Source organism: Agelaius phoeniceus, chromosome 12 (genome assembly GCF_051311805.1).
Source record: "Agelaius phoeniceus isolate bAgePho1 chromosome 12, bAgePho1.hap1, whole genome shotgun sequence".
NCBI classification, from domain to species: domain Eukaryota; kingdom Metazoa; phylum Chordata; class Aves; order Passeriformes; family Icteridae; genus Agelaius; species Agelaius phoeniceus.
Genome location: NC_135276.1, coordinates 3,415,313 through 3,440,478, shown reverse-complemented (window position 1 = coordinate 3,440,478; position 25,166 = coordinate 3,415,313). Strand labels below are relative to the sequence as shown.

The window sequence follows — 25,166 nt, the reverse complement described above, 5'->3', positions numbered from 1 at the left end:
TCTTAATTAAATCGATGGAATAAGAAAATATAGCATTACAATGAAAATAACACCATGATAAATGTAAATCTTTAGATTCCCAGGGCAGGAATCTTTAGCCCAGGGCAGCTGAGCAGGGCAGCCCCTCCTGATCCCAGCTCCTGGGCCCTGGGCTCTGCCTCCCACATCTGGAGCTGTGTCCTCCAAGGAGAACCAGCAGGTTTTATTATTGGTTCAGGAACTAGTGACCTCTCTACAAGGCAGTAGTTTTCCAGGCATATCCTTTCCTCTAAACCCATGGACTTTTCTGGTGATTTCCAAGGAGTCCCCTAAAGCCTGTGTCTGCTCTGAATGTTTCTTGTCAAAGACATTGTTGTTTTTCTGACCCCCCTGAGACAAGCTCTCCTACCAAGTGACCTGACTCCAGGTGCTCTCCAGGTGTCTTTGGGCTTTAATTCAGCTGCCTTTTCCTCCAGCACCTCCATCTCTCTGCTTGTTGGAGCTCAGCACTGACACCTGAGAGCTGCTTCTCCCCCTCCTCTGCAGCCTGGGCTGAGTTCAGGGGAATTCCCTGCTCCAGCTTTGAGGACCCCTCTGTTTTGAGGGTTCCTGACCCTGTGCAGCTGGATGCAGTGCTTGCACAGCTCAGACACACCTCCTGAGATCTACCAGACAGGTTTCCACAGCATCATTACATGAAGGGCTCTGTACTGGGCCCCACTCTGCCCTTCTTGGGAGGGAGCAGGGAAATTCTTAATTTGGATAGATTTAGGATATATAATTCTCTGGATTTACCAGAGCTGAGAACATCTCATACATCTTGCTCGTGTATTCACTGTCAGTCTTATAATAATTTATTTGCTAATTTTCCATCAAATCTGTGTATTACTGAGGTTATTGCCTGAAGACAACGTGCAATTAGGAAATTTTGTCACTTACCCCATGCTGGCAGTTAGAGTGTAAACCAGTGATTAAACGAGGCCTCTGCTCAAGACAGGTTAAGTGGGGTGAAGGCCAGATGTGTTCTGAGCAGGGAGTGTTGGTGGCTGGGAGAGCTCAGCACAGCTCAGGGAAGGATCCCCACTGGAGCAGTGTGGGACAGCCCAGGCTCCTGCCATGTTGGGGAAGATGGAACAGGAAAGCTTTATAAATATGATTGTCTGGCAAAAGATTTTGAGAATACAGGAACTATAAGTGAGATTGAAATGAAAGCAAGCTTTGAGATACCTCAGTTACTGAACAACTGAAAACAATGGTGTGGCCAGCTGAAGGTGATCCCCTTTTGATGGAACAACACCCTCTGCTTGCAGACAGGCCCAAGGGTCAGAGCAGACCCTACAGCTTGGCAGAAGGGGCCCAAAGAGGAGTTTGTAGGGTTTAAAATGTAACCCAGTATGGTAATGTAATGATTCTTATAGGCTGTATGGAAATGCTGTAGGGTTTGTATATTGTACTAGATTGGTTAGTGAGAATCAGAATATTCAACACAGAAGAAGATTTATTGTAACAGGAACCTCGCTCTCTCTTACCCTTCTATGCTCTTACCCCTTTTACTCTCTTACCTTTTTTACTCCCTTACCCTTTTACTCTCTCCCCCTCTCATCCTCTCTCCCCTCTCCTCTCTCAGGCCTGCTCTGAGCTGTGTCTGGCAGCTCCCAGCAGGGCCCTGCCCCCAGGCCCTTTGCAATAAACCCCAAGTTCCTGACCTGGCTCCAGAGATCTCTCGTGTCCGTCTGTCCTGACCCTCCCACCCCTGACACTCCTACACTGCCAGCCCCGTGCTGCTGCACCCCTGCAGCCCCATCCATCCTCCCTCAGGTGTCCCCAGGTGTCCCCAGGTGTCTCTGTGCCACTGTCACTCAGTGCTGCTGCACCCCTGCAGCCCCATCCAACCCCTCAGGGGTCTCTGTGCCACTGTCACTCTGTGTCACTGTCCCTCCATGCTGCCCTGTAGTCCCCTCCATGCCCCCTCAGGTGTCCCCAGGTGTCTCTGTGCCACTGTCACTCTGTGTCACTGTCCCTCCATGCTGCCCTGCAGTCCCATCCATGCCCCCTCAGGTGTCCCCAGGTGTCTCTGTGCCACTGTCACTCTGTGCTGCTCACACACCCCACAGCTGTGCGGTGTCCGGTCCCTCTCCAGTCCCTCCTCACCCCCCAGGTTTTTCAGGCACAGGGAAGGGCACAAGGTCACATTTCAGCCTCTGTGAGGCACCTCTATCCCCCAGGCCAGCTGTGCAGTGCCCTGGTTGTGGGGTGACCCCCAAAGGCAGCTCCAGAGCCAGCCCCAGCACCCCACATTGCAGCCCATACCTGCATGTCAGCTGCACACAAAGCTCATTCATTTTAATGGCTATTGTCACCTCAACCAGGCACAGCCCCTGAAGAGGCAGGAGCAGGAATTTGCCCTGCACTTCAGGAGAGCTCTGAGGGGCAGGTTCTGCCATGCCAGCTCTGCAGTGAGGGCTGAGCCTGCCAGGCTCCCCAGGGCTCTCCCTCTGCCAGCAGCTGGCTGGGTGCTGCACAGGAGAGCAAGTAAAGCAGCCAAAACCCAGAGGTTTTGGTAATGTGCAGTGCTTCTTCTGAATTAACATATGAATTCTTATAGAGATTAAGGTTTTGGTTATATGTAGTGCTTCTTCTGAATTAACATATGAATTCCTACAGAGATTAACATAGTTTTTGGATTCATATCATGCACTTGAGATTCAGAGATACATCTTTGGAGTTTTTCTTATCTGGTCATTGAGCAGCTGTGTCTCTGCTTTCTAAGGGAGCTTTGACCAGCAGAACCCACAAGATAAAAACCCAGAGGAGGGCCTTTCCCCCTCTCATCCTCTGTTTGCCCCCAGTCTGCCTGTGGATGTTGTACTTATTAAAGCAGGAGTTGGAGCAAGCACAGGGTCTCCCTTTGCCAGTCTGCCTTATCAGGGGTGGAAGCTGAACCTGTCTGTCCCCATCTGCAGAGGCAGCTCCTTACAGGTGCTGCACGGCCAAGGTCACACAAGTCCTTGCAGCACTTTGATAAGCTCTGGGAAAGGTGTGAATTGTTTGTTCCTACAGGCCTTGTGTCCTAAGGCAGCGTGTGTTGCTGCTTGGACACATCCCCCTGAGCAGGGGGAGGACTGACCAGAGCAGCTACAGCTTGAGCTGCACCCATTTCAGGTGCCAGAGGAGGAGTACATGGCTTGATCTCTATGGAAAATAAAACTAATCTGTGATAGGGATGCATTTACAGCTGGGAATGGTGTTAGGGACCCTGTCTGTGTCTGTCACTGGCTGGACAGAGCCCTGCATGCAGTGTCTGACAGAGCCATGGAGGAAGCACACATGTGGCAGCAGATTTCCACATGTTCCCTCTGCTGCTGCACAGCTGGAGCCGTAGCTTTGGTGGTAAAGGAGGATAATCCCTGTAACCCTAACCCTGCATCCCATTGATTAGGGAGGTGGGAAGGAAGGAATTTATATGGAAACTGATTCTTCAGTGCTGTTTGTGTGCACCTCTCCAGGATCTCCTGTGAACTGGCAGGTGGGGAGCCCCAGCAGAGCTGAGCTGTCACAGAGGTGGTCACTCCTTCCTGGCCTTGCTAAACACTGCCCTGGCCAGCACAGGCACAGCCTGAGCCCACAGGCTCAGGAGAGGAAAGCAGAGTTTAGCCCTTGGGAATGCAAATCTTACTGCAGTTGGGTGCTGAGATTGGGTCCTGTTGATGAATTAATTATTTGTGTGTTTACTTGGAAAAGTTGAAATGTCCAAGAAGACACTGCCTGGCTGGTCTCTGATGAACATTTTTTCAGGAATTATTTTATTTTTTCTCTTTACATTTGCAGCCTGGGTTGTGCAGAGATATAAGTGGATATTACAGTGACTAGGAAGGGGCAGACTGAGCTCTTTCTGGGGAGGAGCAGATAGCAAATCAACACTCAGATGACAGAGAAATACCATGGTTGTGGTGCTGGGCCTGGCACAGGTTTAAAACCCCTGAATCTGAGAAAATTGCAGAGTCCTCCCCAGAGAGCAGCTTCTTGCCTCAGCTGGTGAGAAGGAAGACAGGCCTGCCATGCAGCTGGTGCAGCCAGGCTGGGGCAGGAAGGATGGCACTTGTGCCCACTGAGGGCAGTCCAAAAGATGAACATTGAATGTTCATGTCAGCATCTTTGGTGCAAACCCCAGCTGACCTTGCCTTGTTGCTCTTCCCTCTCATGTTCTTGTCACAACCTGTCCTTATGAATGGGTTTTGTGATGGTTCGTGGGTTTGATCTCAGGGTGCAAAAAGAACTGACACGGTACAAGGGGGTTTGCAGTGATAATCAAAACAAATGCACCTTTATTGAATGACCACAGCAAAATGCAATAGAGGGATTAAGGGAGAGAAAAAGATAGAGGAAGAGAGAGAAAAGAGAGAGAGAGAGAGGGGACAGAGCTACCAAACATAGAGACAAAGTCCTTTGGTCCAGTCCAGCCGAGGATCCGCCTGTTACGTTGGGGATCTCAAAATCTCTTGCTAACTCAGAGGTTTTTATTATGATAATTCCATTGAAAATTGTGAGGAGAGGGAAACAGATACAATAAGGAATAAATGTAACAGGTAGTCCATGCTCTCAGCAGTAAACAAGAGCCATTGTGTTCTTGGTCCAGCGGTCACAACCTGCAGGCAAACATCTCACTTTGGTCAGCTTTGGTCCCCCACACACCTGCCCCGGGCTGGGGGGTTCAGTCCCAGTCCTTGGAAGGAGCAGAGGGGCCTTTTCATGTCTCAGTCCTTGGAAGGAGCAGAGGGGCCTTCTCACATGGGGGTTTCAGTCCCCATCCTTGGGAGGAGCAGAGGGGCCTTTGCACATGGGGGTTCCATGTCTCAGTCCTTGGGAGAAGCAGAGGGGCCTTTTCACACAGGGGTTCCATATCTCAGTCCTTGATGGAGGAGCAGAGGGGCCTTTTCACATGGGGGTTCCATGTCTCAGTCCTTGGGAGGAGCAGAGGGGCCTTTTCACATGGGGGTTCCATGTCTCAGTCCTTGGGAGGAGCAGAGGGGCCTTTTCACATGGGGGTTTCATGTCTCAGTCCTTGGGAGGAGCAGAGGGGCCTTTTCACATGGGGGTTCCATGTCTCAGTCCTTGATGGAGAGGCTCCTCACATCTCAGTCTGTCTGTCACAGTGGTTGTAAAACAGGTGAGGGTCTGCTGTGGGGACACCCAGAACTCAGGAGAAGCCCAGCCAGGCTGAGAGGTGGGACAGCTCCCAGGGCTGTTGTTGCACACAGGGCACGGTGCCCCTTCTTTGGGCTCAGTGTGGCACACAGCAAACAACACCTGTGAAAACAGTAGCTTAGCAATGCTCTCAGCTCTTGGGCCTGTGGCCTGTGTAACTTCCTCCTACAGAGAAGACAGGGGGGGTCTTCTCTTCAGTGGTCCCCAAATGATGATTGTGAGGCAGATGAGGGAAAATTCGGACAGACTCTCACAGTTCTGCAATGATAACATGGCTGTAGCAGAGTTACACTTACTACATCAGTAATTCCCACCCTTCCTGCTTACAACGGGTTGAAAGCTAGTCTGGTTTACTAAAAAATCAAAGAGAAACCAGCAGACAAGGATACCAAAATTTCAACTTTTTTCTTTTTCATTTAGCACTCTGTATTTATCTTACTTTCTTGTTGGTCAAGTTTGGTTTGTCATTTCTTTTGTTGTTACTTCTGCTCACCACTTACTTGCCAGGGCACTTTGGTACCAGCAGCCTAATTTAAGTATTTTCCAGCAGTCAGTTTCAGGATGGTAGGAGGGAAAGCACTAGCACAGCAGTGCATTTTGAGAGACCACTTCCACAGGATGCTGGACTGGAAAGCAACTATCTCTTCCTTTTAGTTGCTGCAAGTGGAGGCTCTTTCCTGCTCAACAGTGTGGTGTTAAGTACTGTAAAGATGCTGTACTGTGAAATGCAGCATCTTTACATTTAAGACAAAGGGGGATCTCCTTTATTGATTGCTGCTTGGTGTGCTGTGCAGGCAGCTCCCCCATGGCAGGCAGAGGAGCTGTGTGAAGAGGCAGGTTCAGCAAAATCATGTCCCCAGGTCAGAGCTCACCACAGCACCACTGGAGCTGCTGGGGCTTTACCCCTTCCCAGCTGCTTCTGAGCACACAGCACTGCTGTTTGTCTTTTGATTCATAAACTTTTGATTTATGGAGACCCTGCAATGGCAAGCAGACCTAGTCTGCTTAGGGGGATATTTCATGAACTACTTAGGAAGTTTATAAAACAGACTCCCTAGATTATGGAGCAAGGGGGTATCTGTTTTGTAAGGAACATGTTATGAAATGAATTTGTCTCTAGGCCTAACTTAATTATTTTAATGATCCCACTGGTGGTTGTCGTAGGTGTCTTTCTGTGTGCATATTGTGACCTACATGCTTGTGATCATTTGTGAAATCTAAAGATTTAAAAATACATTGGACCTTTTTTACTTCCTTGCCTCCTTCCACTAAAATAAATGGAGGTGGTTTGGATATTGGTGTGTTGGGTCATGTCTCTCTTGCAGTGAAGTCAATGAGAGTTTTACTGTAAGCTTAAATGAAAACAAGCCCTATTGTTCTAGAAAATAAGCCTAATAATGGATCTGGCCAAAATAATCCTTGCCCTCTGTGGGGTTCCACCAGGGCTGGAGCTGGTGCTGTGTGGTGAGGAGTTCCAGAACCTGGGCACTGCTCTCAGGAGCTGCTGCTGGGTGCCCACAGTGCTCTGAGGTGTAAAACCAACAGCCAGGTGAGCACAAGGTGTCCTGCTCTTCCAGGTGCATGCACAAACCCCTCCTGGCCTTCCTAAAGATGTGACTCTGCTGGTTTTGAAGGAGATCCATGAAATTTGTGTCTGTGTAACTGAAATCCAAAATAATCTATTCAGGGGTTAATGAAATCCTGAAGAACAAAGTGCATTTTTAAATAGAAGAAATATGCAGGCATGCAAACACAGATTCAGATGTGAGAGCAGAAGGGAAGCTGGATCTCTGGAGCACAGAGCAACAAGCTGGTGTGGAGGATGCAGGCAGGAGCTGGTGCAGGGCTGTGCTGCTGTCACCCCCATGAACTCTGCTAAGTTTTGTAATGTGAGATGTAATAAATTGATGAGCACTGCAGCTAGGCCTTGCAGTACCTCAGCTTGTTCCCTTGTGCTGTCCTGACATTGAATGCATGGTCTGGTGGCAGGGACAGGCATTGTCAGTCACTCTCATGGCTGCTGTCACTGCCCTGATACAGAATTACACCAGGCTGGTGCCTTTCCTAATCTGAATTTACAGCTGGGAGAAGCTGCAGAGCTGGAATTAAACTCCAGAGTTATAAACTCACTTCTCCATGCTCTGTCCACCAAACTCCCTACTCCTTCATCTCAGCTGCTGTGATCAGCATGTACTTCATTCTTTTGATGCTTAGAAATGAAAGGACATCTCTAAAAACTTTACAGCTGTTTGTTTTTACCTGACTTGCTCTCACTGGAAACTCAGGCAGGCAGGACAGCTCTGAGCTTCACAGTTGTGCTTGGTTGTGTTCCTCCCTGATGCAGCAGGACAGAGCTGGGCAGAGGCAGAGCAGAGGAGTGTGCTGTTCACCTGTGCTGTGTTAAATTGTGCTCAAAGGCCAAAATTGCTGCTTTTGACCTGCTGATGGTCACATAAAGCAAAACCTGGGAGAGTCCTGCACGTGGTGCTGGGGGGTTACTGTGCAGTAACTTCTGGTGGAATTTTGCACCTTCCTTTGCACCATTCCTCATGGTCAGACCCAGAAGGGATCAGCTGGTGAGCTCTGGTGGAAGCTGAGCTTTGCACCATGAGGGAAGGGCACAGGGCAGGCTCCTGCCTCTGCTCCCTCCTGATGGAGTGCAGCTGCTGCTGGTGCTGCAGGTAATCCATTTAGATCTGGAACCACTTTGGCAGCAGCAAATCTCTCTTGAGAAAGTGGACAATGAAAACCAGGGACTCTCTTTAACCTCTTTGGTGTCATACTGTGTTAGGCCAAGGATTTGTACCGGTGCAATTCACACCAAGGGCTGCAGCTTTGGCACTTGGGGAATGCAGACTGAGCTCTGCCCCTGCCAAACCCACCAAGGGCAGGTTGGGATAGGGGAGCTCCATGGGAACCAGCACATGAGGGTGGAGAAACTGGGTCCTCTGCTTGTGCCAGGGCTGTCTTGGAGGGAATGAGGGCTGAATTTTGGCCAGTAGTACATAAGATTGGTGCTGAATGAGGAAAAAAATTCAATGACTGCTTTTTAGTCTTGTGGAAGGGGGATAATAAGGCTTGGAGTTAATACCAGTTTCAAACATATTTCTTCTTTGTTTCACATCCAGTTGTATTCTGTTTGCAGGCATGAGGGTTAAAGTGGGGGCCTGCTTCTGCTTCCAGTTATATCAGAGGATGGTTTGGCCTTGACTTCACTGGAAGCAGAATCAAACCCATGACCAGAGCGTTGTATTTAAAAACGAATCTCTCACAGTCACATAAGAAACTCAGGTTCAGCTTTCAGTAACTCATCAGAACTCAACAGTGAACAGTTACTTATTATTTTAAAGTTTTTGATGAGCTCAGTTTTGCAGGGGAGGTGTATGGCTGTCTCCTCCTGGGTGTGGGTTCCTGTAGCCCCTAGGCAGGGGCTCCTTTTTTTGGGAATGTGGCTGTGGTGTGGGCTCCTCCCAGCAGACATGGTGGTGCTGGTGTTGCCTCCTGTCTGTCCCTGCTCTCCAGCTGCAGGAGTGAAAAACCTGCTGGAAATTCCTCTGTGTTTCTGCTCATCTGCCAATGGCTCAGGCTCAGCAGCAAAAACTTACACAAAAAATCCTCCTGCTTGGTGTGGCTCTGTGGGCCTTGGGGATTGTTTTCCCTTCAAAACAGCTTTTTAACAAATTGTTCTTGATGTCTTCAGTTTCTTTAAATGAACTCTAGGAAAAATACATTGGTTACAGCTTGATCAAAAGTTAGAATAAACAAGAGAATAAACATTATTCATTCATCATTTGAAGTGTGATAACAAAATATGGGTAGAGGGAGCTGGATGCAACTTCCCAATCACTCAGATGCCTGGAGAGAAGCAGGAGCAGTGTCCTGAGAGCCCTGCAGTGCCTGCTCCAGAGCAGGGGCTGCTGTCAGCTGTGCTGGAGTGGGCAGCACTCCACTGCAGCAGCTTCACACCCTGGCACTGGGCAAAATCTGTGACTCTTTCTGTCCTCAGCTCAGGGGAGCTCCCAAGGATGGGCTGCAGGAAAAGCAAATGGAGCAAGAATGTCAGGCTGGGTTCTTTCCAAATTATTCTCAACAGCAGGAGAGCTGCACCAGTTTAGTGGAACAGGGAAATGTCCAAGCACAGGGGCAGGTGCTTGTCAGCAGAAAGATGATTTATCAGTGCCCAGAGAGGCTGGAATCATTCCTGTTCACAGCCCTGGGATGTCCCAGCAGCACAGGCCAGTGTGGGCACCAGGGCCATGGGCTGTCCCTGCTCTGCCCAGGTGATGCAGGGTCCTGGGTCTGGGAACTGTCTCCTGTGAGTCTGGAAATAAAGGAGATAATCAGAGGAAAACATGCTCAGGTTTTTGTCTGGGACCAGGAGTGAAGGTCTGTGACTGCAGCAGGCTGGGCACTGTGTGAGCAGTGTGTACAGAGTCACTGTGTCACCTTTTGGGTGTCACCATTTGTGCTCTGTAAAAGGCTGTGAAGCCCTTGAGTCAGTGGCACCCCTCTTTCTCCTGCTGGAAGGTCCTGGTTTCACAGCACCCACACATGCAAAAGATGTGGAGGGCCAGACTCACACCCTGAAAGGGAAATGAGCTCCATTTGAAATTTTCCCTGCCTTCACTGGTTCTCAGTGGGAATTTCACTCTTGACTTTAACAAGCAGGATTTAGCCCATTTATATTATAATAAAACCAGTGTCTGCATGTCCTCAACCTCCCAGCATGCCCAGCTCTACTGGGCTGTTGGTCATGGCAGCAATGTCCAGATTTAGTCAGCTTGAAAATCTCAGTGAAATACTGAATTATCCTCTGCTGGAAGTTACAGAAAGAAGGAGAGCAGCAAGAGAGAGCTGGTGTTTGGTGAGCCCTGCCCTCACCAGGGCTTCATGATTAGGGGAAAGGGATGGTTAAAGGAATAGCAAGAAAAGACTTGTACAGGCAGGAATGTTTTATTTGAAATTTGTATCTTCTCATGTATTAACAACTTCATTTTCTTGAGTGCCTGCAACTCCCACAGAGTCTGAGCTGCAATGCAGTTCTTGCAGGATTGGGACCTTTGCAAAACTAAGATGCCAGTTTTGAATTTTGGTTTAAATGAAAGAATTTTTGTTCTGAGTTTATTTTCCTGACCAATATTTAGTGTAAATTATGTGTTGAGAAAACGTGAGAGGCCCAGAATCCCCACAGGCCTCAAATCAGAGCTGCAGGAGCAATGGCATAATAGAGGATACAATATAAATTTATATTTATGTTTTTAATCTTCCCCAACTATTTAGGCAAAAGTTTAATTAGAATGCAGTAAAAGGCACAAGGAGAGAAAAAATAACCTATATATAGCATATAACAGAATGTTATACTGGAAAAAATCAGTAGCACCAGAAATCCAGCTTACATTCTTCTTTAACTTCAAGTGTAAGTCCACAATTTAAAATAAAGAGAGGAATTCCCAGGCAGATGGATATTACCTGCAGTGTAGTTGCTGGATCTCAGAGTATTTCATTGAAAGAATACTCAGCTCCTACCCTGAACACATCCTGTGTTTCGAAGGCTCACATTATTTGGTATTTCATTGAAAACATGCCAGCCAGCCAGGCTGCTGTCACTGTCCCCAGAGAGCTGGTGCCTGTTAGGGGCAGGGTGGCAGAGCTGCCCTGCCCTGCAGTGACAGCAGCTCTGTGGGGCTGGGAGGCCCTGGCTGCTCACACTGATGTGCTCAGAGCCCTGCTCTGGCCAGGGGCACCCCAGAGCAGCTCAAACAGACAAACCCTGGGAAATGGAGGCTTTAGCACCATAAATCATGGGAGCCTCTTTGTCCCTGTCCCTGGTGCCAAAGGTGAACGAGCCATGTCAGTGGCAGGTAGGGAACTTGTAATGAAGAAATGCCAATTGTTCCTGTATCTGAAAGTTAGGTTTTTTCCCTTGCTGAGCACAGCAAATATTTCCATCACTGCTGAGTTAAATAGGTGTGGTGGGATGCTGATGTGTGTGTAGGAAAAAGTCTCTGTCCTGTGTGTGTATCTGCTTCCTTTACCTGAGGATGTAGGCATGTGCCAAATTAAATTAAAGGATTTGTGATACAGCAATTCATGTACTAGAAACGTTTGTTTAGTGAAGTATTTTCATAGCTGTTAACACACTAAAATAGACAAACTCTTGAATAAGGCAAGCTGGAGTCATCAGCCTGAGGAAGGGCTGTGTCCTGCCCCACTCTGCTCCTGCTGGGCACCCACAGGACGTGAGAGAAACTGGGGAGGAGAGGCCAGGCTGGGGGCCTGATCCCACCAGGAGGCCAAGGGCTCAGGGTTAATTCCCCTGGAAACCTGGGGAGAATGAAGAGTTTATGGCAATCTCAGTTCCCTGGTATTTGGTCTGCTCGTGGCAATGGTCTGAGCCCCTCCTCGTCCTGTTGGGATGTGGCTGAAGGGATACAGGCCCAGAGTGGCTCCTGACTCCCAAGAGAATTTGTTCATTCAGGAAAAGACACAAACTTCTCTGCCTGGGATAATGTTTCCACTTCCTTGTCTCACCTGCTGATTTATGTCATTGATACTGTTTCTACAAGTTAAGGGATAAGTGTGGTGCATCAGATTATGAATGCACACACATTTCCAGGAAGTTATATATCAAAGTCATCTGCTAAAGTGTCTTAAATGTGCAGATAGGCTGTAAACAACAAGCATCTCTCTCTCACCCTTACCATGAATTCTTTGTGGTATTTCTAAAATAATAGGTAATTTCCACTTCAGTGGATTTTATTACCTGTTGCTCCAGTGGACTTTAATTGATAGCAACAGTGAACAGAAAACAGAATTGTCCATGGCTTTGTTTTAACTACAAAATCCATTCTATACCTAATTTTGCTTTTTTAGTGGTGGCATAGAAGAAGAAAGAAAATCCTCCCAGAGCTTCCTAAGAATGATTCTGCATGGCAGATTATAATGTTCTTTATGGGTTATTGACTTTTAAAAATACATGTTGATACTATATAGACTAGCTCTGATCTGTAACAAAAATAGATATCATAGCCTGAACAGCAAAATATGAAGTATTAAATGTAGGTAATAGATCCTGCAGTTCCTTCAGGTGCTCAGTGGTTAATGAGTGTAATATCCTGCAGAAGCATGGCAAAGTGAGCATATGGCTCAAAAACTCCTGTGGCATTCCAGGATCAGCACTGGGAGGCAGGAGCAGGAGGTTTCAGGAATTGGAGATGGATAAACATGTTACCTTCAGAGTTCCCTCCTTGTAGTGAGCTGACCCTGCCTGGACTCCAGGCATCCCCAAAGCTGCTCCCCCACCTGTCCACAGCTGGACAGGCACAGAAAATACAGTGAAGGTTCATGAGGTAAAGATCAGGAGAGATCACTCAGGAAATACCATCAAAGGCAAAACAGGCTGGAATTAGAGGCATTAATTGGATTCATTTCTGACAAACTCAGAGAAGGATAATGAGAAGTAAAGTAAACCCTTCCCCCCATGGCACAGGGAGACAGGAAATGGGGCTTTTGGTCAGTCCATCCCCCAGAGCTTCCCCTGCTGCCCAGGGATCCCTGGGGTCCCTCCCACAGGGGAGTTCTGCAGGAGCAGCAGCTCCCAGTGCCCTGCTGCAGGCTGAGTCCCTCCCAGGGGCACAGCCCTCCCAAACCTTCTGCGATGGGTCTGTCTGTCTGTCCAGGGCTGCAGTGTCCAAGGACAGGCTGCTCCAGCCTGGAACAGGGCCCCTCTGTCCCCTGGGTCTGCCACTGGGTCCCAGCCTCACCCAGGGCTGCCCTGCTCTGGTGTGGACACCCCCCCAGGGCTGTGGGTGGATCTCTGCATCCCCATGGATCCCCATGGCTGTGGGTGGATCTCTGCATCCCCATGGATCCCCATTCCCTGTGGGTGGATCTCTGCATCCCCATGGATCCCCATTCCCTGGGGGTGGATCTCTGCTCCCCATGGATCCCCATTCCCTGGGGGTGGATCTCTGCATCCCCATGGATCCCCAGGGCTGTGGGTGGATCTCTGCATCCCCATGGATCCCCATTCCCTGGGGGTGGATCTCTGCATCCCCATGGATCCCCATTCCCTGGGGGTGGATCTCTGCATCCCCATGGATCCCCATTCCCTGGGGGTGGATCTTCCCATGGATCCCCATTCCCTGGGGGTGGATCTGTGCATCCCCATGGATCCCCATGGCTGTGGGTGGATCTCTGCATCCCCATGGATCCCCATTCCCTGGGGGTGGATCTCTGCATCCCCCATGGATCCCCATTCCCTGGGGGTGGATCTCTGCATCCCCATGGATCCCCATTCCCTGGGGGTGGATCTCTGCATCCCCATGGATCCCCAGGGCAGCAGGGCACAGCTGTCTCACCATGTTCTCACCAGGGTCTGCAGAGGAGCCCCAGCTCTGTCCCCAGAGCCCTCCTGTCCCTCCTTCCCCACTGCCCCTGGTGTCTCCAGGTTGTTTCTCTCTCATGTTCTCACCCTGCTCTTCTCTGGCCACAATTACAGCTGTGCAGTAACTTTTTTATCTTTTTCAATCTGTAATCACAGAGGTGTTTCCACCATTGCTAATTGGCCCAGCCTTGGCCAGAGCTCCATCAGCCTTTGGAGCTGCCAGGGGTTGGCTCTGCCAGACACTGAGGAAGCTTCTGGAAGCTCCTCAGAGAAGCCACCCCTGGAGCCCCTGTGCTACCAAAGCTGGGCCATGCCAACCCAATCCACTCCTCCCCTTCTGCTGAGGCTGGGTCATACTGCTTCATGCTCTGGTTAAAAATTGAGCCTTTAGTGTCCCTGTGTTGTGCTCACAGGTCAGTTTTGGTTTGGACATCTGTGGCAGCTCACAGTGCCCTCAGGAGTGGCACTCTGGGGCTGAGTGAAGCTGTGGGAACTGGCACTGGGCCTGCCCTGCTGAAGGGTGGGTGCTTCCCCCCCATGAGGGGTGTGAGGAGGAGGACGAGCAGCTGGGGCCAGGGTGGGTTGACCATGGAGTGCTGGGGGACTGACACCCAGGCTTGGTGCCTGCACTGACTGGGGCTGGAAGCTGCCAGAAGCTCCTTTGGGGCGCCTCTCTGTGCCCTCAGGCCCACGTGGCTCCCTGGATGTCACATTTGCAGAGCAGCAGCTCATGCCCAAAGTTTAACACTCAGGCTCTCACACACACAGTTTCTCCTCATCACTGTCCAAACAAAAGACTTAAAACCAAAACACCTGCAAGCCAAGCAGCCTACAGCAAGACTACACCCCCTGCAGCAGTCCCAGGGGTGAAGATGTCCTGGATTGAAGTGCAAACTGCAGGGTGAATCCTCCCAGGGCTCCTGCAGCACAGGGCAGCCAGGCTGGGTGGGCACTGACCGTGCTGCAGCCCCTGCCTCTCCTCACTGCTGCTTCCCTCAGCTGCAGAAGGGCTCAAAATCACTGCCCAGGGAGCAGGGAGGGAAGGTGTGCTACAGCTGGCACACCAATTGTAGCTGAAGCTTTAAACTGAGGCAGATCAGAGAACCTCCTGCAGGCAGCTGTAACCTCCAGCCACGTTCCTCACTGCGCAGGGCGTGAGGGAGCTTGTGCCTGGCAGTGCCTCCCACCCCTCTCTTAACTCATGCCAGGCCAGAGGGCAGAAGACACCCATCTGCTGGGTTATCCCTGTCCTCCTCCAGCCAGCCTGGCCTGCTTTTCAGACAGCCTGGGTGGTTTAAGGCTCCTCCCTGCAGGTGCTTTCCCCATTCTGCTTTGCTTTGCTGGGAACTTGTGCACAAATCCAAACAGTTCCATAGAAATAATGGAAATAGGAAAAACGCTGCTGGGAAGGTCTGACAGCACTGCCCACTGCCCACTCAGCCTGGGCTGCCTCAGCTGGGCTGTGCAGAGGCAGCAGAGAGCTGGCACAGCCCTTGAGAGGCTTTCACAGTGCTCTCCTGTCAGGTCTCTGGCTGCTCACTGCGGCCCCGAGATTGTTCAAAGTCTCTTTTCCCAGCCCAGGTGCTTGAAGAAGCAGTCAGGGCTCTTCTTTTCTCAATCTCAAGGTTGTTCATTGTTCCTTATCTATAAAATTCTTTCTCCTGCCCTGCCAGGTCCATCCAGCAGGACAGTTCCAGGCACTCTGCCTGCCCCCAGGGCAGGGTTATGTCTTTATACTAAAAACTACCTGTACAATGGTTACAATTCCTTCCCAATACCCATCACCTGTGTTAGACACTGAGCTTCTACTCTAAACCAATCTGTGAGTGCCACCAGCACAGCAGAAGATGGAGGCCAAGAAGAAGAAGGAGAAAGGCTGGACACACCCAGTTCCCTCCATCTTGCCCCCTGAACCCCCATTCTAAAAACCCAAAATTGACTTTTCACCCCATTATAAATTCACTGTCATTCTACTTAATTTGTCGTGGCTTGCAGATCTTCATCCAAAGTTGGTAACTTGCTCTGTGGCTCATAATCAAACCCACAGGGGCATCTTGGGCTCTGTGCCAGGGTCTCTGAGCCCCCTGGCAGGGTCTGGGCTGCTCAGGACAGCCAGAGGGGTGTCCTGGGTGCTGACACTGTCCCAGCAGTGTGTGACAGGAGCAGGCTCTGACAGTCACAGCTCTGTGAGCAGCAGTGCCAGACACAGTGAGGTCTGTCAAGCACCTTTGCTCCAATTCATGGCATTTTTTCTCTTCCAAGCAGATAACAGTGTCCATCCTACCCACCTTGAGCAAATATTTGAGAGATGAGCAGCACTGTTTGTGCTCAGCAGCAATGACTGGACTCTGCTCAGCACCAGGGATGCTTTGCTGCTGTGTCCTGCAGGGCAGGTTCAGGCCAGGCTCAGTGTCCCACCTCTGAACAGCCCTGTTCTCCCTCTCTGTGGCATTTCCCACAGCCCAAAAGCCAAGCAGAGCTGAGAGCCCCCATACAGCACAGGGAGCTCTGCAGAGCTCGCTGTGTTTGCTCTGGGGGCAGGAGGGCACACACAGGGCAGGTCCAGCAGGGAGGACACTGGGTGCAGGACAGACCCACCACCTTTGCAGGACCCACAGACAGGCATTTCTCTCTTCTTCCCCTGTCCTCCCACAAAATGAGGAAAGAGACACATTTTAATGACAGTTTGCTGAAATGTGTGTTCCCTGCTGATTTGACATTGGGCAGAAAAAGTGTCTACAAAATCAATTTTTAATAAATGTAAACAACTAAATTATGAATGACAAGAATATCACTGAACAGTTAAATATTAATCATGTAATTACTTAAATTAATACTTTTAGTGCAATATTGTGATAGAGAGTTCTGCTTAGGCAGTGTCACTGTGCTGGCCAGAGCAGTGCACAGGGACCACAGGACACAGTGGCCCCCACAGCAGAGGGACCTGGGGGCCTTAGGGCCTCATGGTGCCACAGCCCCACTTGCTGATTGTCTCACAGGTCCCACAATAATGGGTGCTCTTCTTAAGACCTCTGGAACCAGATTTATTAGGAAAGAACTTGTATTTTCTGCTCAAAATAAAGCTGTCAAGAAAACAGCTAAACTAGCCCAAACCAGAGAGCAAACTGCCCCACCCCAAAAGCTTTTCTGTCCCAAAGTGCCATGACAGTCCCCAGCAGCTGTGTGTGATGTGCAGACCCACAGGTGTGCTCGGTGATGGTCTTTGGGATGACCAGAGGTGCTCTGGAGGGAGCTGGGGGTGCCAAAAAGCCCTGTCTGCTTCTGAAATGGAGCTGGGGGAGTTGCTGAAGGAGCTGGTGTGTCCTGAGCTCTGCTCTGGGGGCTGCACTCAGTGCCCTGCAGGGCCCTCTGTGCTCCTGCCTGCACAGGCTGGAAAATCGGTCCCCAGGATGCAGGGGGGGGCAGGAGCCTTCTGCAGCTACCTGCAGGCAGCACAGGGCCTCTTTCCTTGCCCAAGAAACTAAAGAAAAGAATTTACTGGCACTCTTGTCCTTGTGGGTTGGCTGTCTTTGTTGTTTGTTTTTAATCTAATAAAAGAAGATCTTAATATCATGGTAAAATTGGTGCAAAGCTAGAAACTCGCCCCTCGGCGTTTTGGCGAAACATTATTGAAAATGTGAAAGCCTTTAGCAGAAACAACAAAAGCACAAAGAAACAGTAGGGATGGGATCAACAGGTTCTGTCCTGGCTCCTGGGAGAGGCAGAGAAGTGCACCCAGGCAGGGTGGAGGTGGCAGCTGGGCAGCAGCCCCATGGTGGTGGCTCTGTGGCAGCAGTGGCCAGGGGGCTGGGGTGGGCAGCACTGCAGAGCAGGGAGCAGGAGCTGGGAAAAGCACCTTGCTGGGAGGGCAGGAGCAAGCCAGGAGGAAGAAGAGGGGACTGGGAGGGTCTGAGCTCTGGGCAGAGGGTGTGAGCACGGCCAGGGCAGGGGAGGCCATGGAAGGAGACACTTGGCATCCTTAGGCTGGCATCTGCTGTAGCTGGTCCTGCCTCAGTCTGCTCCCTGGATGGAAATTTCATGTTGGACACAGATTATACAAGTGCTTCTAAATTAGAAAGTGAAGCATCTCTTGCTAAAGGTGGGGGTGCTGAAGGAGTGTTCATTGTTCAGACTCGCCCTTGCTGCAGATCCCAGTGCAGCTCCTCTTGCCCCGTCTCCCTTTCCCTGGCCTCCTGCCTCCTCACAGGCAGCACAGCCAGCACCATTCCTGTGTGCCACACACAAGGGCCTCCTGAAAGTGCCTCCTGCTCCACCAGTACAGTGCTGGTTGCCATGACCACCCATAAAAACAACATTTTCAGGGTGCCTAGTGCCCAGTCTGAGTGCAGCAGCTCCTCATGACTTTAAACTCCCAGCACACAGCGGGTCCCTGGAGGGAGCAGCTTCCTGAGGCTGCCAGCCAGGCTGGTGCCTTATTTCTGATTGATCATCAACACCTCTGGACAGTGCAAACCCTTCCTGTCCCCCTGCTCTTGCTGACCTGCCAGCTCTGACAGCCTGAGTGCATTTTGTTCTGGCCACCACAGACCCATCCACAGGGAGCTCTGTGTCCCTGTGCAGAGCATGGAGCTGCTCCTGGTCACTGTGCTCCTTCCCACAGCCTCACACAAGGACAGGAATCCTGTCAGGAACTGTCCATTGGAGTTCATTTTGTGCTCCCTCAGCATTGCATTTTCCAAAGGACTTTTCCAGGTATGGTTTGAGCTGGTGAGATGGGAGGAGAGGGAGCTCTTTCCACATGCAGCATTACAACACACTGCACTGGTGTTGGTTCTTGGAACGTAGCAGCCCCCTAAAATGTCAAATAAATCCTTAAACTATTCATCACTCTGTTTTTGGGGTGGCAGTTAAGTCTTTCAACACTCTGTGAGTTTCTTTCCCCAGCAGTAATTTTGCTGGTGAAGAAATACAGCTCAGGGCACTCCACAAAGTGAAGCCTCAAAATTCATGTTTTGTTTTCATTACCAAAAAAATGCTTTACTACATTAAAGAGTGGCCCATTAAAATGTTGTACCCTGTCTTCTGTGCACCCTGTAGTTGTTGGCAAGCCTTCCCCTGTGCCTGTGCAGAGCAGCTTTGCTTCTGCAGACTCCAGAGAAAGGGCAGCAAAGGGGAGGAGGCTTCAGCCACAGCTCAGCTTGTTCATATGTAAGATCTCAAAACTTCCAATAGCCACACAAATTTACTCAGTAAATGTATGTACTCAACCTTAAGCTATCAGTGCTTCCTCTGCTTTCAGTGTATCCCAGCACAGCACACTGTCAAAGGAAATAAATTAACTGTCTGGTTCCTGGAGTAAAGTGTAGGGCTGTACAGAGCACTATATTTAACTGTCTTGGGCAAATGGCCCTAAAATAACAACAAAAAAGAACACAGTGAATTGCAGGAGTCTTACTGAACCTCGTGATTATATGAATGAAATGTTGCCAGGTGAACTGGATGGGATTCTCTGATACTGTAGGAACACTGGGGGTTGGAGAAAACAGTAAATGTTATAATTGGGGTTTAGGAGAGCACTTGGTTATTCTCCCAAGTAATTCAGACTAGCTGTATGCTGGCATGGCCATGAGAGCAGGCAGCAAAACCTGCAGCTTCCTTAATTAAGAGGGCAGAAAGCTTTTTTAGCAAAATTCAGTGGAGACTTACCAAATCCAGATTTATTTAACATTTCCACATTTTATTTAGGTACAAATGGTGCATTAATAAATGTACAACCCTATCAGCAAGTTAGAAGGTCAGAGCAAGGTGCAGCTGTGGGCCAGGGCCCAGGGCACAGCAGGAGCAGCCGTGGGGCAGCAAACCTGCCCCTCCCCAGCCCCTGGGAGCTTGGGGTGGTGCTGGTGCTGGGAGGCAGCCAGGCTGGGCTGCAGCCGTGCTGGGCATGGCCTGCAGCAGGGTTTGATGGGGCTGTTTTGCAGGGAAAGGGAGGGCCCTGCCCTGCTCTCAGCTCCCAGGGGATTTCCTGGGCGACTGGAAGGGCTGGCTGATAGTGAAATGCAGCCAGCTGTGGGATGAGCTCTCTGGGAAATGGAGGAGTCCTCATGGCAGGATTATTTAAGACTGGACTTTGAAAGATGAGCCACTGTGCAGTTGGGAACAATGCTGCACTGTCAGAGAGATGGACTCAATTACTTAATAGGTCGTTGCTGTCTGTCTCCTGCGTTTTCCCTTTCAAGAACATATATTCAGCTGGGTTATTTCTCATGGGAAGACAAAGCCTTGTGAGAGGAGGCAGGCATTGAAGGGGAGAGGCTGGAGGAGCAGATGCCTGGTTTGCTCTCCGTGGAGCAAGCTCTGGAAAAACCTGGAGTGCTGTGGCTGACGTGGTCCTTTGGTCCCATAATCAGCTGATCCCCTGGTCTCACAGGTCTTGCTCCCATTTTTTTCCCTCACAAAAGATTTGCCATAGTGCTGTCCCCCTGCCAGGCTCACCCCCAGGACTGCTGCTGGTGACGCTGTGGGGCTGCATGGGTTTCTGGTTTTCTGTATTGGATGGACACTCACAGGTCCATACAGCCCATCCCAGTGCCTGGGCAGCCTCTCCTCCAGCACAGAAGGGCTTGGATGGTGTTTGATCAAATTCCAGCCAGGCTGGAGGCAAGCTCATGGCCAGGAACCCATCCCTGGAGCAGCCACTTGGTAGCAGGACATGGAGGACAGGGACATGTCACAGGCAGGGACTCCTGTTCTCCCCAGGATCCCTGGGGTGAGCATTCCAGCTGTGGGTGATTCTTCCAGCATCCCTGGGGTGAGCATTCCAGCTGTGGGGGATTCTCCCAGCATCCCTGGGATGAGCATTCCAGCTGTGGCTGATTCTCCCCAGCATCCCTGTGGGGTGAGCATTCCAGCTGTGGGGGATTCTCCCAGCATCCCTGTGGGGTGAGCATTCCAGCTGTGGGGGACTCTCCCAGGATCCCTCTGGGGTGAGCATTCCAGCTGTGGGGTGACCTCCCCAGGATCCCTCTGGGGTGAGCATTCCAGCTGTGGGTGATTCTCCCAGGATCCCTCTGGGGTGAGCATTCCAGCTGTGGGGGATTCTCCCAGGATCCCTGGGATGAGCATTCCAGCTGTGGGTGACCTCCCCAGCATCCCTGGGATGAGCATTCCAGCTGTGGGTGACCTCCCCAGGATCCCTGTGGGGTGAGCATTCCAGCTGTGGCTCATTCTCCCAGCATCCCTGGGGTGAGCATTCCAGGAGCTCTCCAGGTGGGGCCATGGCTGTGCCTGGTGGGCAGCAGATCCTGGTTCCAGGGCAGCCGTGGGGCTCTCAGTGCCCCCAGTGTCCCCAGCCAGGGCTCCTGCCCTCCTGCACGTGTTTGTCACCACATTAACACCCTGCATTACCTTATGCACCTTGAATTGATGCACCTAAATTGGTTGTTCTGAAGCCCCAAGGGTGTGATGAGATTTTGTCTCTTTTGCCCATTTCTTTTTCTCTTCTCTTTTTTTTCAGAATAAGTCGTCTGTTTAATGGCACAGAGCCCATTGTCTTGGACAGTTTAAAGCAGCATTATTTCATTGATCGAGATGGGGAGATTTTCAGATATATATTAAGCTTCCTAAGGACATCTAAGCTACTGCTCCCAGATGACTTTAAGGTAAGGAAAGCCAGAGTCTGCAATCTTTTTTCCTCCTGTTCTGTCATTTGTTTTGGGGCAGGTTGGTTTGTATGCTTGACCTAAACACACTTAACTAAATGTTGCTGTTTATTTGTTAGGATTTTTAGTACTTGTGTATTACACCAGGGATGCTATTATTTAATAAATGGACCAGTGGTTGTCATGGATACCAAGAAAAGTTAAACGATGAAGCTTATAGCTAAATCAGTTTTTCTAAACTAATTGTATTTTCTCACATTTTTAGCTTATTTATCAGGGTATAACAACAATTAAGAACCAACATCAGCAACTTGCACTTAGCAGGGTTTAATGCTCAGGATCTGAAAGAAATGTTTCAAATTTGATATGTAGAGGACTTGAACTGTGTAAATCTTTTTCTTGTGAGTATAAAAAAAGAAACCCTTAAACAAGCCCATGAGGATTTGTGTTAGACATAACCACTGCAGATGGTTTGATTTCAGGAAGTAATCAGCTCACAGTTAATGTCAAAATATTCTTGGGAGCTGCAATTGACTGAGGGCTTTTTAAGGAGCAGGACATGTTTTGTGTGAAGCCATGGTGCTGCATTTCTCTGCAGGCCCTGATTGTTTAAATACTCTCCTTTTAGCCTGGTTTGTTTGGCTTTGCACTTAGGAAACTTCCAACATTGTCACCCTGATGTATGAAAATTAGAAGACAAAAGTGTCCAAACTGTAGATGACAAGATTCAACAAAAGCACTTATTCCAGGATGAAATGATGAGTAAATTGGGATGGCAGATGGGGATCTGTTCAGTTAGAGGATGCAGAGCATTGCTGGGAAGGAAAACTCCTGCTTTTCTCTGAAATGCCATTTCACTTTGTTGTACTGGCTGGGCACAGGATCCCTTGGTGAGCTATGGCTGAGTGAGTCCAGAGTGCTGGTGCTGGTCCTGCTTTGGAGCAGAGCTGGTCCTGGTGCTGCCAGCTCAGCCATTCTCACCTCCTGAGGTAGGGGGACAATCATGTCTGACCCACCAAGGGAGGGTCTGCATCACATCTGCAACACATCACAACCTGCAGGGGCAGGTCCTGCCAGTCCTGGCTGGAGCTCCAGCCCAGAAGGGCTGCCCTGAGCACTGGGTGCTCCTGGATGGGCTGGGGGGGAGAAAACTGCAGAGAAATGAGGGAAAGCCTCAAACCTGTGTGTAGTGGTGGAGCTAAAGACCAGAGCAGTCCTGGGGCTGTAGATGGATGAAGGGAAGGGGTGGATGGAGAGGTGGGAGAGGCACATGAGAGCAGCTGTGTTTTGGACAGTCCAGTGTGAGCAGAGGCCACACCTGGAGTGCTGTGTCCAGTCTGGCCCCCAGTTTGGGAAGGATGTTGGGATGTTTGAGTGCCTCCAGAGGAGGCAACGAGGCTGGAGAGGGGCTGGGAACACAAACCCTGTGAGGAAGCCCTGAGGGAGCTGGGGGTGCTCAGCCTGGAGCAAAGGAGACTCAGGGCTGCCCTCCTCACTCTGCACAGCTCCTGAAAGGGGCCTGTGCTCAGCTGGGGCTGGGCTCTTTCTCCAGCAGCACTGACACAGCCAGAGCACACAGCCTCGAGCTGCACCAAGGGAAATCCAGGTTGGATACAAGGAAAAAGTTTTTTACAGACAGGGTGAGAAAGTTCTGGAATGGCTGCCCAGGGAGGTGGGGGAGTCCCCATGCCTGGGTGTGTTGAACAAAGCCTGGATGTGGCACTGGGGGCCAGGGTTCAGTTGAGCTGTTGGGGCTGGGCTGGACTTGATGATCTTGAAGGTCTCTCCCAACCCAGTGATTCTGTGATTCTGTGAAGAGAGGGTGGGAGAGAAGAGAGAGGTGGTTTGAGCTGATCATGGCCTCCAGCAGCACCCGGATTCAGAGGGGCTCAGTCCCAGGAGAAGCAGGATTGGCTGGAGCCTGCAGGGCAGAGGGTGCCCAGGTCTGTGTGTGCAGGGAGCCTGGCAGGGCTGGGGGCTGTGCCTGCCCAGCCCCTGCTCCCCAGGCCTGGGCACACGGGAGCTGCACCTCAGCTCCTCCCGGGGAGAGCTTAGAGCAAACCCCAGGCTAATGAGGGCTCAGGAACAAAGCAAAGCATTGCTAGGTGGGGAGTGACTAAATCAAAATGCATAGAAGAATGCTCTGTAAAGCTGTATTAAAACTGCACTGTAAACGGATTTAACTTCACAGAAATTGTGTAATTTTGCCAGCATGATTAAAGTGACAGAAGACAATAATCAAAGGCAGCAAATGGAATCACTTGGTGTTTCTAAATGCAAAACTCTATTTAAGGTATAAAACCTGACAGCTTTTCCAGTGAGACTTGCATTAAATGTTCTTTATGTCAAACAAAGCACTATCAAGTGTTTTGAATATTTATTAGTTTTTACCCCTTAATTTAATCAAGCAGTTTATTAGCCTCAAGGTTTAGCCAAGTTGCTTTTCAACTTGAATTGCTGCTCAGATGGTTATTTTGGAAAGTTTGGAATGTTAGTACCACACCAGCATTATTGTGTTTGCTATTTCAGTGTTGTTTTCAGACAAAGTTAACACTGAAATGCAGAGAAAGTGGGGTGTGTGTTCCAAGGCTAGTGATTCTTTATTATCAAGTCTGATGGTGTGTTTACAGTGAATATTAATTACACTTGCAACTACTACTAAGACAGAACTTGAAAGTGTCTCCCAGGTCTTCCTGCTGAAGGTAGCACTGCTATGGTTGCTGTGATTTTCCTGGCTTTGGGGGATTTTAAGCCACATGAAGTGTGCTGAGTGTGAGAGTGTGGCTGTTCTGCTCTGCAGCCAGGCTGGGGACGGAGCCTGGCTGGGGATGGTGCCAGCTCCTCTGCCTCCTCTGCTTCAGTGTCCTGAGCATGGGCACTGTGAGCCCCCCTGAGCCTGGGGCAGAGCCTGGGCCAGCTCAGCCCTGCCCCAGCAGCTGCTCCTCCCCTGCTGCCCAATCTGCCCTCCCTGAGCCCCCCGACATCACAGGGGCTCCCCAGGACCTGCCCCCGTCACTGCCCATGGCCAAGAGCACACAGAGCCAGGAGCTGCTGTGAGCCTTGTTTGGGACTCACTCCCTGCTCAGAGAGCATCAGACACACACAGGCAATGGGAGTATTGTAACACAGGCAATGTGAGTATTGTAACACACAGACACAGACAATGTGAGTATTGCAACAGGCACAGGCAATGTGAATATTGTAACACATACAGGCAATGTGAGTACTGTAACACAGACAGGCAATGTGAATATTGTAACAGGCACAGGCAATGTGAGTATTGTAATGTGAGTATTGTAACAGGCACAGGCAATGTCAGTGTTGTAACACACAGAAACAGGCAATATGAATATTGTAACACACACAGGCAATGTGAATATTGTAACACACACAGGTAATATGAATATTGTAACACACAGAAACAGGCAATGTGAATATTGTAACACACACAGGCAATGTGAGTATTGTAGCTCCCTCTCAAAGAGGGAGGAGCACAAAGGCACAGGACAGGACATCTGAGTTTCATGTGGATTACAGAAATCACCTGTAGCACCAGAATGACAGGGCCACCACTCCAATTTATTAATACAGTTACAAATTTGTGTGCTTGCATCTGAAGTCTCTCAAACTGACCTCAGGAAACAGTGCAGTTGTCAGTGGAGAAGTGAGCAACTTTCTCTCATAGCCAGGAGTCAGATCTTCACAGCACTAAAAATACAAGAGAAACATTGAGTTAGGATGACAGTTTGTTGTTTCATGTAATAAAGAATAACAAGTGAAAAATGGACAGAAAGAGCCATTTCAGCCTGCTCAGGAGTCAGCATTAGGTACAAGAACAAAGGGTGTGTTTGGCACTGAGAGAGCAGCAGGTCTGTGGACACAAGGGCTCAGCCTGTGCTGGGGACACATCTGGGCCATTGGCCCTGGCATGGAGCAGCAGCACTGCTGGCCTGGAGGGCACAGCCAGGAGGATGCCA

General features: G+C 50.0%; 1 protein-coding gene across 2 annotated transcripts in view; it reads left to right on the top strand.

The window, feature by feature from the left end:
- Positions 1-25,166, top strand: part of KCTD15 (potassium channel tetramerization domain containing 15) — a 50,465-nt gene that overhangs the window by 11,161 nt on the left and 14,138 nt on the right. For both annotated transcript variants that reach the window (XM_054640617.2, XM_077184978.1), the window contains exon 3: positions 21,045-21,189. In XM_054640617.2, the coding sequence (XP_054496592.1) occupies positions 21,045-21,189 (145 nt within the window). The remainder of the gene's footprint in view (positions 1-21,044; positions 21,190-25,166) is intronic.